At 40.4% G+C, this 13326-nt stretch overlaps 1 protein-coding gene and 1 long non-coding RNA gene across 3 annotated transcripts; one reads left to right on the top strand and one right to left on the bottom strand.

The window, feature by feature from the left end:
• Positions 1 to 669: 669 nt before the first annotated feature.
• Vps11 (vacuolar protein sorting 11) lies at positions 670 to 3400 on the bottom strand. 2 transcript variants are annotated; one of them, XM_070995610.1, is made up of 3 exons: positions 2900 to 3027; positions 2763 to 2845; positions 670 to 2707 (listed from the first exon to the last, which is right to left on the bottom strand). In XM_070995610.1, exon 3 carries the CDS (start codon positions 2688 to 2690, stop codon positions 756 to 758), a length of 1935 nt encoding a protein of 644 aa, XP_070851711.1. In that variant the 5' UTR covers positions 2691 to 2707; positions 2763 to 2845; positions 2900 to 3027; the 3' UTR covers positions 670 to 755. The 2 variants fall into 2 exon arrangements, with proteins under 2 accessions (XP_070851711.1, XP_070851710.1); XM_070995609.1 differs by having other exon boundaries at positions 670 to 2845; positions 2900 to 3400.
• A 769-nt stretch (positions 3401 to 4169) lies between these two features.
• On the top strand, positions 4170 to 4694 carry LOC139352908 (uncharacterized). The gene is made up of 3 exons (XR_011603952.1): positions 4170 to 4327; positions 4394 to 4473; positions 4528 to 4694. It is a non-coding gene; the product is annotated as an uncharacterized lncRNA (long non-coding RNA).
• Positions 4695 to 13326: the final 8632 nt, after the last annotated feature.

Here is a 13326-nt window from a genome sequence, read left to right on the forward strand (position 1 = left end):
CCCACATATGTATATCCCTGAGTGTTGAGAGTCGAGCATACTCCTTATTGTTAAGAGCATTCTCTTTTGACTTTTGTTGTAGGCATGCTGGTTGGTTAAAATAAGTCTTCCTACATCATTCCTGATGTGTAGATCCAGAAGTTTTCCTAGTGTTTTTAGTATAAACGAGGTAATGATAATCGCGTGGGTCTCATGTGGGAGGTTTCGCCCCTCATTAATGCCTAAAAGGAGGCAACTAGCAGGATGCTATGTGCTTGATAGTGGAAGCGTATTGGTATAGGGTATACTATATTCGTCGGAAAGTGTGTAACACCATGTTTATATATTCTTGATCAGGATTAATAGCAGTCGATCAAGCCAACTACAAGAGCTAGTTGGGACTAGGCATCCAGAATCTAGAGATTACGCAGCGCAAGCTTTTTCAGCAGGGTGCCACGCCCACTCTAACGCCCACAACGCGAGAAATTGTTTGCCATTACAGCGATTTAAGCGGTCTAAAATTAATAACTTGGCCCACAGAGAAGATATTTAAAAAGCAAGCTTTCAAAATAGGGAAACTCGGAAAAAAAGGGGAAATAAGAACTACTGTATCTCTAAAACAAATTTAAAAAAACTAAGAAGAGCCCTGTATGTTTTTAGTAGGAAAACCAATTTGTTTGAAAAATTAAATAAGTTTGTTATATACAATATATTTTTTATTATATTAAATACATAAATTAAAACGTGTTAATGTGGGGGACATAAAATATGAATTTTTAATCGAAAAGATTATTAAATGTAGCGGATTCGCTTTTGCCTTGACGTCCTTTTGGGTAATTCCTTTCCGCTATGGTTTTAACAGATTTTTGAATTATACTTTCACTTCCTTGCTTTTTAATTCCTATAGCTACTACTTTTGCAATCACATTAATAATATTTAAGGGTTCAGAATTAATATTTATTACACTTTTTATTTTCCCCAAATTGCTTTTTGTTTTGCAAACAGCACACACCCGTTTGGTTGAGTTATAATTAAGGCATTCTTTATGAAAGGAATGTTGACAAAGAAAGTAAATGGACTGCGTATTCAAGGTTTCACGACAAGTGTCACATGAATCATTACGAAATTCTATTGGATTGTTCGTATAGAGAGACAGCATCGAACTAGATCTTGTTATCTTATCATTAAAATCTTTAATTAACTTGGTTTCATTAGCTGAATCAACTATATCGCCAATTATTCTTTCCCTTAGGACAGATTTTATCTGCAATGCTTTTATTTTATCACTAGAGCAAAAACTTTTAAGCATCATAAGAAATGTTATTTTACTTAAATTAAAATTTAAAGCCGCTTCCGGATTATTTTCAATTAGTGTTTGTATACATTTATTAACTAATTCATGATGCAATGTTTCGTTCTTTTGGTTATTAGTCGTTTCTTGTATCCCAATAAAAAACGAATACAGCCTACAAATAATTAAAACTTTGTCCAAAGGCAAGCATTCTTTTCTTAAAAACTCTAAAATAATATTTTTAGTAACTTTCTTTCCTCGCCATAAAACAAGATAGAGAACAAGTAAGTACAAATTTAATTTTTTGTTACAACTGGGAAATTTTTCAATGATTTCAGCTAACATTTTGGCACAGTAATCGTTTTGTTGTGGCAAAATGGAAAAAAATAAAAGAACATTTTCGGGTGTATTTAAATGTTCCGTTTTTATGTTTTCTAAATAAGTAGTAGGATCTACTAATAGAGATTCTGGTCCATATTCCAAAAATCGATGCAATAAATGTTCTCCAACTCTGCTCTGATTTTGAAGTTTCCATTCAAAATATATTTTTGATAAATTTGAAAGATTTCTTTTTTCCGGCTTGCTTGTTAAACTCAAGGGTTCAACTCCATGAGATAGCTGCTCTATTTTATGCTTAACTTGCTCACGATTAATGCAACATTCAATTAGTTTTGTGTGGTTGCTTATAGTCCCGTTAATTTTTTTCCATTCAGATAAGTAGTCTATTAGATAATTATTGTATCTAGAATGTAAAAGTTTTGAAATTACAGAATAGGGTTTAACAAAACCAATTGTTTTAATAAATTCTTCAACAGCTCTACTTATTTCGCCTTTTAGTAATAAATGATTTCCGTATTGAAACCTTACGAAAGCAGCTTCCGGTGTGTTAGAATAGCCTTCTCGATGTAACAACCTTAATGCTATGTTGTACATATTCTGTTCAATTAACCGACGTATTTTTTTACTCATATTGAGCTGCTCTAACATTAATACGTTGCAAGTATTTACGACATGAGCATTGTTTATAATAAAGCAAAAATTATTTTCGCTGATTATGTAGAACAATTCTTGTAGTTGCTTTTGAAAAACTATAATTTTGTTTTCTGTATCTACAATTAGAATCGACATGTTTTGCTTTAAACACGATTTTCTCGTGGCGACGATTAGGTGATGACCTACCCAAGCAAGACATTTCTTTGTGCCTTCGATAGCAAAACAAGGACCTCTTCCTTCACGGGTATAGCAATATATAGCATCTGCCCGTCCCACTACCAACATCGACTCTTCAACACCGTCTCCAGCTTTGCGCATCGTACTGCAGTGATTACTTTTATCATTATCGAGAATAAATGCTTGATCTATACAACTTTTTTCTTTCAACACGAAACAATACACTCCTTGAATACATGTTACAAACATAATTTGAGTTGGGGGATCTGAATCAAGGTTATTAATGTCAAAATGTATTCCATTTATTGCGTATCCACTTACAGTATGCTTGCGAATACTTGCAGAAAAATTTCGCGTAACTTTTCCAGAATGCAAGAGAATATCACCATTCTCAAATCCTATGGCTAAAGAAAGTATTTTATTACCGACGACTACAGCAGTAATACATGAAGCAATACTTGTGACTTGAAAATATGCGGACGCAATTATTGGAGCTCCTTGTTTTTTGGTTAGTTTTCTTAAATCGTATATATCAATGTGAATACCACAATTGGATATTGGTGTCGCAGTTGCAAGCCAGTTATTTGATGTAATGGAGCAAAGAGTGATAGTATCCGGTCTTGCTTGACATTTAAAGGTAATACATTCCCAATTCGAAAGGTATACAAGAATATTTCCGTTTTGTTCGCATATTACTAATCTTATTTGGATTTCCTCTGTGGTAGTTTTTGATTCGTTAAAGCAGTAGCACAATATTTCTGCAGTGGTCGGACATTTTACAAATGGTAGGGCGATTGTATAGAAGAGATCAACGTTTTTCCATTCCGATACACTCTTTTCCATTTTATTTATATTTGATATAATAATGTAATAAACCTATTCCTCGTTAAATAAAATACATCCCAGGAGCAATTTAGTGCTTTGAGAGTAATAGCAAAGGGTACGACACAAATGTAACATAACAATATTAAGGTTTGCCTTGCGACTAAAAGGAAATGGTGGCTAGAAACACGGAAAGGGTTATACCCTCTTTCCACAGGGTCCATCCATGTGAAACTGTTGAAATTTTTCACATATGTGAGACTCTGATTCCCTTCAGTTCTGCAGTAGGGACGCGGTGACATGGCTCAAGGCAAAAAGCTTTTTTTGTTTTTTTTTGTGCCTAAAACGCTGTGCCGCTGTTGACGTCAGCAGAGCAGTCGGCGCAGCGTAGAAGACTGCCCACGAAAACGATCGTTCAACAAAGAGAGGCAGATGTTCGGATATTTCCCTCTCTTTCTTGTCTTATAATCTGCCTGCACTCCGCGCTCGCAGAGACAAATTTCGTCTGGTCCGTTATTTTTTTTTGCGTCTCTCCGTTATGTTCGGCTAGCGACTAATATTTCGGCGGAAAAATTTTCGTGGAGAAGCGACATGTGAATGCCCTAATATTTTAGGAGCATTATTGTGTATCGAAAAAAACAACTAATATTGTTTTATAAAAGTAAACTATTTGATTATAGTAAAATTTAGTGAATTGAATTTACTTATAATGTTATATTTACTTATTATACATTCTTATTACAATATAATTTTTTAGTTAAGTTATAGAAATTTAGTCTGTTAAAATTGATTTAAGTATTTAAAACATTTAAGTATTAACATTTAAAAAAAAATCTCATTGTATTTTTTACTCAAGAAGTAAAAACTATATAGTCGGATATATTTCACTTTAGAAAGGGTATAGGTGCAGTGGCACGCGTCAACAGCGAAGAGAAAACAAAAGAAATCTAGTAAAGGGGTGAGAAGACTTGGTGCATTCTGTTTGAGTGATTGAAAGGGAAGCATCCATTTTAATGGTGCGCAGCAGAGTTACTTTAATCGTTTAGTTAATATAATAAAGTCAGGTAAGTGCTACACTAAGTTTAAGATGTTGTGCATTGATCTTAGTTTAAAGTACGTAAATTTTGAAGGTATTCAATGGGTTCCGTTAGCCGAAAGTGGATGACGAAATGTTTTGTGCCAATAAAAATTCTGCAACAAGCTATAAAAGGTAAAAATACAATTAATCAAATAAAACGCATTTTTTAAACATATGTTTTTTCAGGAGCGTTGGCCAAGGATTCAGAGGACCCGGACAAAGGTTTAAGAACGGCGATGTCTAACGTTAAAAATAAGCTTACGAAGCAAAAAAACAGAAACAATAATTGTACAATTTTTGAAAATCTAAATAGTACCATATAATTAAAATGAATTAAAATGAAATGAATTAAATTCTATATTATTTTAATTGAAAACTCAAAGAAAAATTCTGATTTTCACAAGTGATTCACTTGGGACGTGTCCCTTGCAAGTGATTTCACAAGTGAAAACTCAAGGAAAAATTCTGATTTTCCCAAGTGTTTCACTTGGGACGTGTCCCTTGCAAGTGATTTCACAAGTGAAAACTCAAGGAAAAATTCTGATTTTCCCAAGTGATTCACTTGGGACGAGTCACCGGCACGTGACAGGCCATTTTCTATATGGAGCGTCACTTGTTCTTCACTTGTGCACGAGGACATGTCCCAGGTGATTCCCAAGGTGATTCACAAGTGAAACTTTTTTTTTTGGAACTGAAGGGTATAGACAATTGTATGGGATGTCCGCATTTTCACAAGTGAAAATTCAAATGAAAATTTTTCAAAGTCCCACGGGATTTCACTTGTTCCTTATACTCATTTGTCGTATAGCCTGTCACGTGCCAATGACACGTCCCACGTGAAATCACTGTGCAATTCAGAATATTTCCAATGAGATTCCAATGAAAATATAGAATTTAAAGTACATATATTTTTATTTCCTTTTAAATTCATTTTAATTAAATAGTTAGTTATTGTTAGTAAGCCTAGTTTTATGTTACGTTAATTTGCTCCTTACATTGGTCATCGCTTTCCTTAAAAAATTTATGGGCATATGTTTAAAAAACGCGTTTTATTTGTTTATTTTGTAAGCTGGGGTACAGATCTCAGTCGGATCCAAGAGTCCTTTACAAGAAAATTTGTAAATCCGAAACCGAAACACCGGACTAGAGGGTTCCACTCCACGGGGGAACGGGTAACTTTGAGGGGAGTCTTCACCAGAGGTCCTTATTTGCGTCGAGGAAAACGCAGATGACGTTGCTTATGCACAGTCCATGCTGCGACCTAACGGGCTGGCCGAAGTCTTGTATTTCGCGTCAGAGGCGAAAAATCCACCGGGGTGGACCTTCGGGCGAGGCCAAGCCGGGAGGATACTTTGCGGGCGGAAGTCTTGGGTCTCGCGTCGGAGGCGAAAAATCTACCGGGCTGGACCCTCGGGCGAGGCCAAGCCGGGGGGATACTTTGCGGGTGTCAGGTAGCACGAGGGCGGGGCCGCGCACGAGCCCCAGAACGACGAAGGAGCTAGGATTGCGAAAAAGGCGGGAAGGGTGTCCACGCGCAAATCACAAACCACGGAAGAGGCAGGAAAACTAGGACTGCGGATAAGGCGGGAAGGGTGTCCACGCGCAAATACCGAAACTACGGAAGAGGCAGGAAAAACTAGGAGTCCGGATAAGACGGGAAGGGTGTCCACGCGCAAGTCCCGAAACTACGGAAGAGGCTGGAAAAACTAGGAGTCCGGATAAGGCGGGAAGGGTGTCCACGCGCAAGTCCCGAAACTACGGAAGAGGCTGGAAAAACTAGGAGTCCGGATAAGGCGGGAAGGGTGTCCACGCGCAAATCCCAAAAACTACGGAGGTGGCGGGAAAATTAGGATTTCGGATAAGGCAGGAAGGGTGTCCATGCGCAAATCCTAAAACTACGAAAGAGGCAGGAATAACTACTGGACCAAGCGGGAAGGGGGTCCACATTCAGGTCCGAAGCAGCAGTGTGAATGAGGTAAGGTTAGTTTAGACTTAGTGACTGACTACGAGAAGGAAGCACACGATCGAGAAGTGCGATTATATATTATTTACCATTTATTCAATTTATCCTCACTCAGGTCCGCTACACCGTTTTGAGCACAGGATATTCTGGTCGTACTAACCTTAGCTGACTTCTTTATATATAAATCTATGTCTTAAAATCGGACGCGTAACCACCGCGAACTTAGCTATAACTTATTTATTCCTAATTTGACCTAATATTTATTGTAATTCACGATATTTCTCTTAAAGCTATTATAAAGAAAGTAAAAATGATTGTGGCGTACGCGCCTTCTAGGCTGGCTCGTCACAATTTGCATATTTACGTTTTAGAGCTGTGTTTCACCCTTTGCATGATTTTTATTGGCGCAAAACATTTCATCGTCCATTTTCGGCTAACGGAACCCATTAAATGCCTTAATACTTTAAACTAAGATCAATGCACAACATCTTAAACTTAATGTAACTTTTACCTGACTTTATTATTTTCAAAAAACAAAAAAAGTAAATCTGAGGCGCACAATTTAAATGGCTTGCTTTCCTTTCAATTATTCAAACAGAATGAACCAAGTCTTCCTCTCACCCCTTTACTTGATTTCTTTTCTTTTCCTTTCCAAAGCGAAAAATATCCGACTGTATAATTCTTGAGTAAGAAATACAATATGAATTTTTTAAAATAGGTGATATTAAAATTTTTTAAATATTTAAATCAATTTTAACGGACTAAATTTCTAAAACTTAACAAAAAAATTATATTTTAATATTAATGTATAATACGAAGGCTCAACGTTATAAGCAAATTCAATTTGCTTAATTATAAAACAATATTAGTTTTTTAAAATATTAAAATGGTAGTTGCTAGCCGAACAAAACAGAGAGGCGCGAAAGAAATAACGGATCGGCCGAAATTTTTTCTGAGAGCGAGAAAGAAATAGAGGGAACCTCCGCACATCTGCCTCTCTTTGGTAATACTCCCTTCCCTTAGTGACCGGCCGTTCGAAACGGTTAAGAATTTGACAAATGTTAAACTCTGATTCCCACAGGGCACATCCACTATATACCATGCGATAACAGCTGATTTGAAAACCTGTGCATCAAACCAAAACCTGTTGCTTCTGTGCCTCCCATTTTTAAATGAGAAACTTCGATTCCCACAGAGCACATCCACCATCTACCATCCGAAAACAGCTGATCTGGCTAATCTAACATAACCTGTTGCTTCTGCGCCTTCCATTTTCGACTGTTCCCTGTTATCATTGTTTACGTTTTCGTAGTAAATTATTCAATTTCCACTGAAGAAGAGCTCAGAGTTGCACCTAGAAAACATCGCCTAACTATCGCACTAACTGGGAAATTTTCGGAACGGCGAAACCTTATGGACCATCCGTTCATCGGATGGTAGATTGTGGATATCTGTGGGAAGACACTATAAACAGTAGTGATCATATCGTACACGATTTTTCATATCTTGTTTGACAAAATATCAAAACTGAAGGAGAACCAAAATTCTACTGATTTCGTCAGTTAAAGCAAAATTACATGTTATAGGAGCTAGTATATGCATCCGTAATTTCCCATTTAGCCTGCCATCGAAATAGTGGAAGGTTGTGCGATGGCATTTCCCTAATTAATGCTTCATTTACTATGAAAATAAAAATTTTCATTATTATTTAAATATTAATTACACCCGTTACTCGTAGACTAAAAGGATATAATAGATTCGTGGGAAAGTATCTGTTATCTGCTTGCTGTAACGGATAATAGCCTCTTTACACATTGGGATTTTCGCTTCAGCTACCAAATTCCGCTTCAGCGTCTTTCTTCCGTAGAAATGCACGTGTTAGAAAGACACGAGATATATCGCTATAACTCGCTTCAGCGGAAAATCGTATCGCAGATTAATATAAATTGAGTTTTTTAGTGCTTTTAGGTGATTTTTGTACCCTGCGTTTTGGTATATTTTTGTAGAAGGAAATGCATTTTCATTGCAATGGTATCTTTATAAAAAATGTTGATCTTTATCTTATCTTGAAAATAAAGTCATTGCACCTGTTTCACCAAAACGTACATTATTTATGTAAAAAAAAAGCCATTTCAATGCGCATCCACCTTCAAAAATGGTTGCCTATGTAAACATATGTGAATATATACTAAATAGTATTAAGTGTGAACATAGTGCTATGCATTGTATTTTAGTGTGTACTTTCTGTTGTAAGCATATGTGAATATATACTAATGTAAACATATATGAATATACACAAATTAGTATTAAGTGTGAACATAATGTTATATTTAGCACTGCATTTTAGTGTGTACTTTCTATAATGAAACTTAATATTACTGCCTAGTACTCAGATTATCCAAGAGTTTCACAAGTCGAAAAATCTTATTCTTTGTAGTGTAACCGATGTTTTCAAAGTTCACCCGCAATGCATGTAGAATGGTCTTACTGACAAGCAGCTGGGTTTGTTGCCAAACGAAAAACAAATCAATTGGTGAAATTTAAAAAGGAGGAGTCTGCTTGTACAGAAAGAAATTAAATTAAAACTAAATGGAATGTTTAACGAATGTTTTTATTTAGTAGTAGTTTAAAGCTTCCTTCTCGTCCCACGTATGCTTTTCCATCTTTCCCGCGCCATCTGTAGTCCAGCTCCGAGTCCCAATAGGCTGGCCAATAATGGCTGGTGATGGCTCCTCTAGCCTTCCCTTAGCGGGCGACCCTATTTTCTCCTCCCTATAGAAGCCGACGCGTCGTCCATCTCCGCTTTAGCTGTTAAGTAGCTGGTGGAGGTGGAGTCCTTAATGGAGAGCTCGTCGGAGATTGAGCGATGTCCCATGTTCCTTCCCACTGGGATTCTCTAGTGGATCTCCTCCAGCACTTCAACTATTCTGCGGATTTGAACCGTTGTGGTATTGCTCCCTGTCGGTGAAGTCCCACAATAATGGGCAACAGCTTGTATTGGGCATCCTTTTTCATCTGCACTTACCTCATCTAGCCGTTTTTAAGGGCTTATCCTCCATTTTTAATTTTTAAATTCCCCACCGCTTCTGCACGAACACCGCCAAAGATTAAATTTCTTATTCTTAGGGCCGCGGCTAACGGCGAAATCTGGTATTTTTTCTGGTATTTCCTTAGCTCATCTGAGTACCGCGCTGAAAAACAGACCCGACGAAAAGCTTTAGCCGCCTGTTTACCTCTCGCTCACTCCAATGGTTAGCTCGCGGTTTTCGTCGATGTGAGTACTACGCTTAAGCATCGATAAGATAACAGATATCGATAACATGGTGAACTCGATTGTCGAGATAAATAGGCCACTTGTAATTTAAGAAGAAGAGAGAACACGCGGAAAATTAAAAGATAAGAAATAAATTAAAAAGCATCATTTACACCCAAAAATTGGATATAGTCAAAGAACCGTATTCGAGGAAGGTGATATAAATGCTTTAAAGGGTCCAAACGGTTCTAACTTGTGAAAATTCTCGTTTTAAAGGGTCCAAACGGTTCTAACTTGTGAAAATTCTCGAGATTACTGTTGGCCCAAAAAAGTCCCCATTAAATTTTCACTACTCTTTGCTAAAGCAATGAAATAATCAATTGAATAATCTCCCTCCGAACACGGTTTGCTTATGCCGATCAGCTATTCGCTTCAGCGATTCTAGCCTATAGCGTCCATATCGGCTTGGTGGAGTATTAGTGAAAACCGCTGATTTCCTGAACGTGGTGTGCAATCTCGATTGAATTGCAAAATGTTGATTGTTATGGGTTAGGTTAGGGCGGCTGTCGGACTGTAGTTCGACACACTTAGACCTCAATTGGTCCATTGTGATACCGCATGATCTCATTTTTCCTTCTCTAGGGTCCCGTTTCTAGTAGTTTCAACCAGTGTTAAGCTGATCAGCATGTCTTCCACCCGGAAGATTTAATAAAGGCACTTATGTAAGACCGTCGATGAAGGAACTTCTTAAGTGTTTCAGTCTGAGTCTGCAAAGGGCTGGGCAGAAGCAGTGAAGGTGTTCTACCGTTTCCTCTTCTTCCTCATCCCTGCAGCTCCTGCAGAAATCATTTTGCGGGGCTTTTAGCCTGCCGGCATGTGCGCCAACAAGCCAGTGGCCTGTAAGAGCTCGAATCAACATGCCACAGTCTGTGCGGCTGAGTTTGAGTAATTTGTGAGGAGTTGAATAACTCCCCACAAATAGAAGCAGCAGCAGATGGCCGGCCGCTTACCAGATACGCGGCGAATTCGCGTAGTAACAGCGCGGCGAGGAGAACGAGAGAGTTTGGAGACCAAGGGTGGAGATCGAGAGAGTTTGGAGACCAATGAAGGAGAGCGAGAGAGTTTGGAGACCAATGAAGGAGTGCGAGAGAGTTTTGAGACCAATGAAGGAGAGCGAGAGAGTTTGGAGACCAAGGATGGAGATCGAGAGAGAATGGAAACTTCGCGGGCAGAGCAAGAGTGCCGTGTGCAAAAGCGGATAACGGAACTCCACCGGACTTTGGATTCTCCCGTGAACTTTGGACCGGGAAAAGAAGTGCCACATCTCGGCAGTGGAGTGGCACACAGGCGTGCCACAAACATCAGAGCATCGGTTGGAAGCGGTACGTGAAGGACAAGTGGGTCAACCAGGAGGCACGAACTTTGGACCCGGAGTGGAGAGATCCAGCGGGCCGTGCGCAAAAGGGAAATAACGGTTCCCGGAGGTCCTATATAAGGCCGCAGAGCGCTGGCAGCTGGATCAGTCGATCACAATGAGTCAAACCGTCAAGATCACTCAGATATCAAAGTGAACAATCAAACAACCAGATAATCTACAAGGGAACAACAGCAAGTCGAGTCGCCAGAGAAGCAGCGCCGTGGGAGCCTTCGAGGAGCGAGATTGCTACGTCGAGACGTTCGGGATTGGGATACCAGAAATCTCCGAATTGGCTAGGTCAAGGCGGTCGATTTACCCTGTCCACAAAGTCCTGGCGTTACGCCTGGAAAGAGTATAACAAGCCAGAAGGCAGAGCGGTCGATCGGTACGGTCTCGAGTAGAATTATCCAGGAGAGCCCTACGGATTCGACTTGCGAGGTCCCGGAGCGGCGTGCCCGAACCCCGAGTATAACAAGCCAGAAGGGAGAGCAGTCGATCGATACGGTCTCGAGTGGAATTATCCAGGAGAGCCCTATGGACTCGACTTGCGAGGTCCCGGAGCGGCGTGCCCGAACCCCGAGTACCAAAAGCCACGCGGAAACGTCCCGGACAAAAAGCAAAAGGCTGAGGCTAGGGTGGAACGTTCGTTTACACCAGGCGTGGAAGCGAAGTAAGGCGCGAGGCAGCTTCCTGGCGTTCCGCCTTGACTGTCCGCGCGGGCTGAGCAGAAACCCCAGTGGGACCATCCGGGACAGAGCAAGGGACAGGCGGCGGTGTGTCGAAAGGAGCGATCCTGGAGAGCGCAGCTTCTGTTCACCCTAGTCTGAGAACGGTGACGCTTCCCTAAGTCCGTACGGCCGATACCCCTCGCGAGTCCGAGTCGGTACCAGCAGTCACCAAGTCACGCGTGAGAAGCGAACAGCGAGCGAGCGTCTTCAGGGAGCTGCGAGGATCATCAGGGAGCGGCGAGGATCTTCAGGGAGTTGCGAGTATCTTCGGGGAGCTACAGGACTGGAGCACCGAGTCATCACGGCGAGAGGTCGTCGAGTCAATCAGGACCGTAGGAAGCACCGAAGGTCACAAGCAACGAGTCAAGGCCAACCAAGCGACTAAGACACTTATAATAATATACACGCAATAAACCCAATACGAACCCGTGAAGTCTGTGTTTTCTCACTGAGCTACTGGGCGGTCACGTTAATATAAACTTGGTGGGACGAACACACAATATACTGAGCTAGCCGCACGAATCTCGTAGCGAGCAGACTATAAAAATCAGTTCGTTACAAATTCCGAGGTTTTTTTGTTGTTTTTCGGCCTGTGTCTGGTGAGAGATACGACACTGTGGTGCGTTTTGCCAATGGCTAGTTTGTTAAAGTAGTTTGCCTGGCTAACTCGTCCGCTATGCAGTTGCCTACGATGTCCCGGTGACCCGGAATCCATATTAGGCTGATAGTAAACTGATTAGCCATCTCGTGGAGAGATCTGCGACAGTCTGCTATTGTACGGGAGTTTGTGTTTGTCGAGTAGATTGATTTAATAGCCGCTTGGCTGTCACTATATATGTTTAGGTGTCCTCTTTGGAGGTTTAAGTTTCCTAAACAGGTTAGTGCTTCTTTTATAGCGTGGACCTCCGCCTGAAAGACGCTACAGTGGTCCGGGAGCCTGAATGACTTTCTGATATCGAATTGTTCGGAGTATACACCTCCGCCAACTTGTCCTTCTAATTTGGAGGTGGTTCGCAGGGCTCCACTAACACACAAATCCGCCATTCGCTGTACTTTGTTTAGAGGAGTCAGTATGCATTGTTTGTGCAGGGCGGTCCACCACAGAGCCAATCCGTATAGTAGGATTGGCTTGACTACCGCTGTGTATATCCAGTTGACTATTCTAGGGGGCATGCCCCATCTTAGCCCAATTGCTTTTGTACAGGAGTAAAGTGCAATGGTCGCATTCTTGGTTCTCTCTTGGTTGTTTAAGCCCCATTTGAGGCGTTTATCTAGTACTAACCCCAAGTACCTGGCGTGATCGCTAAAGGAGAGATTACAATTGTTTAAAATGGGTGGGTTAAGTTGAGGAATTTTGTACCTATTCGTAAATAGAACAAGTTCTGTTTTCGAGGGATTTACCCCGAGTCCGTTCGCTACCGTCCATTCCGATAGCATTTTAAGTTTAGCGGTCATAAGATCGCAAAGTGTTTGTGGATATTTTCCATTAAAGATGATGGCGACGTCGTCTGCGTATGCCACGACCTTACAACCTCCTCCCTCCAGAATCCGCAGTAGTTTATTTACTGCGATATTCCACAAGAGGGGTGATAGTACACCTCCTTGCGGGGTGCCTCTGTTCACT

The sequence above is a fragment of the Drosophila suzukii genome, chromosome 3 (genome assembly GCF_043229965.1).
Source record: "Drosophila suzukii chromosome 3, CBGP_Dsuzu_IsoJpt1.0, whole genome shotgun sequence".
Lineage (NCBI taxonomy): Eukaryota > Metazoa > Arthropoda > Insecta > Diptera > Drosophilidae > Drosophila > Drosophila suzukii.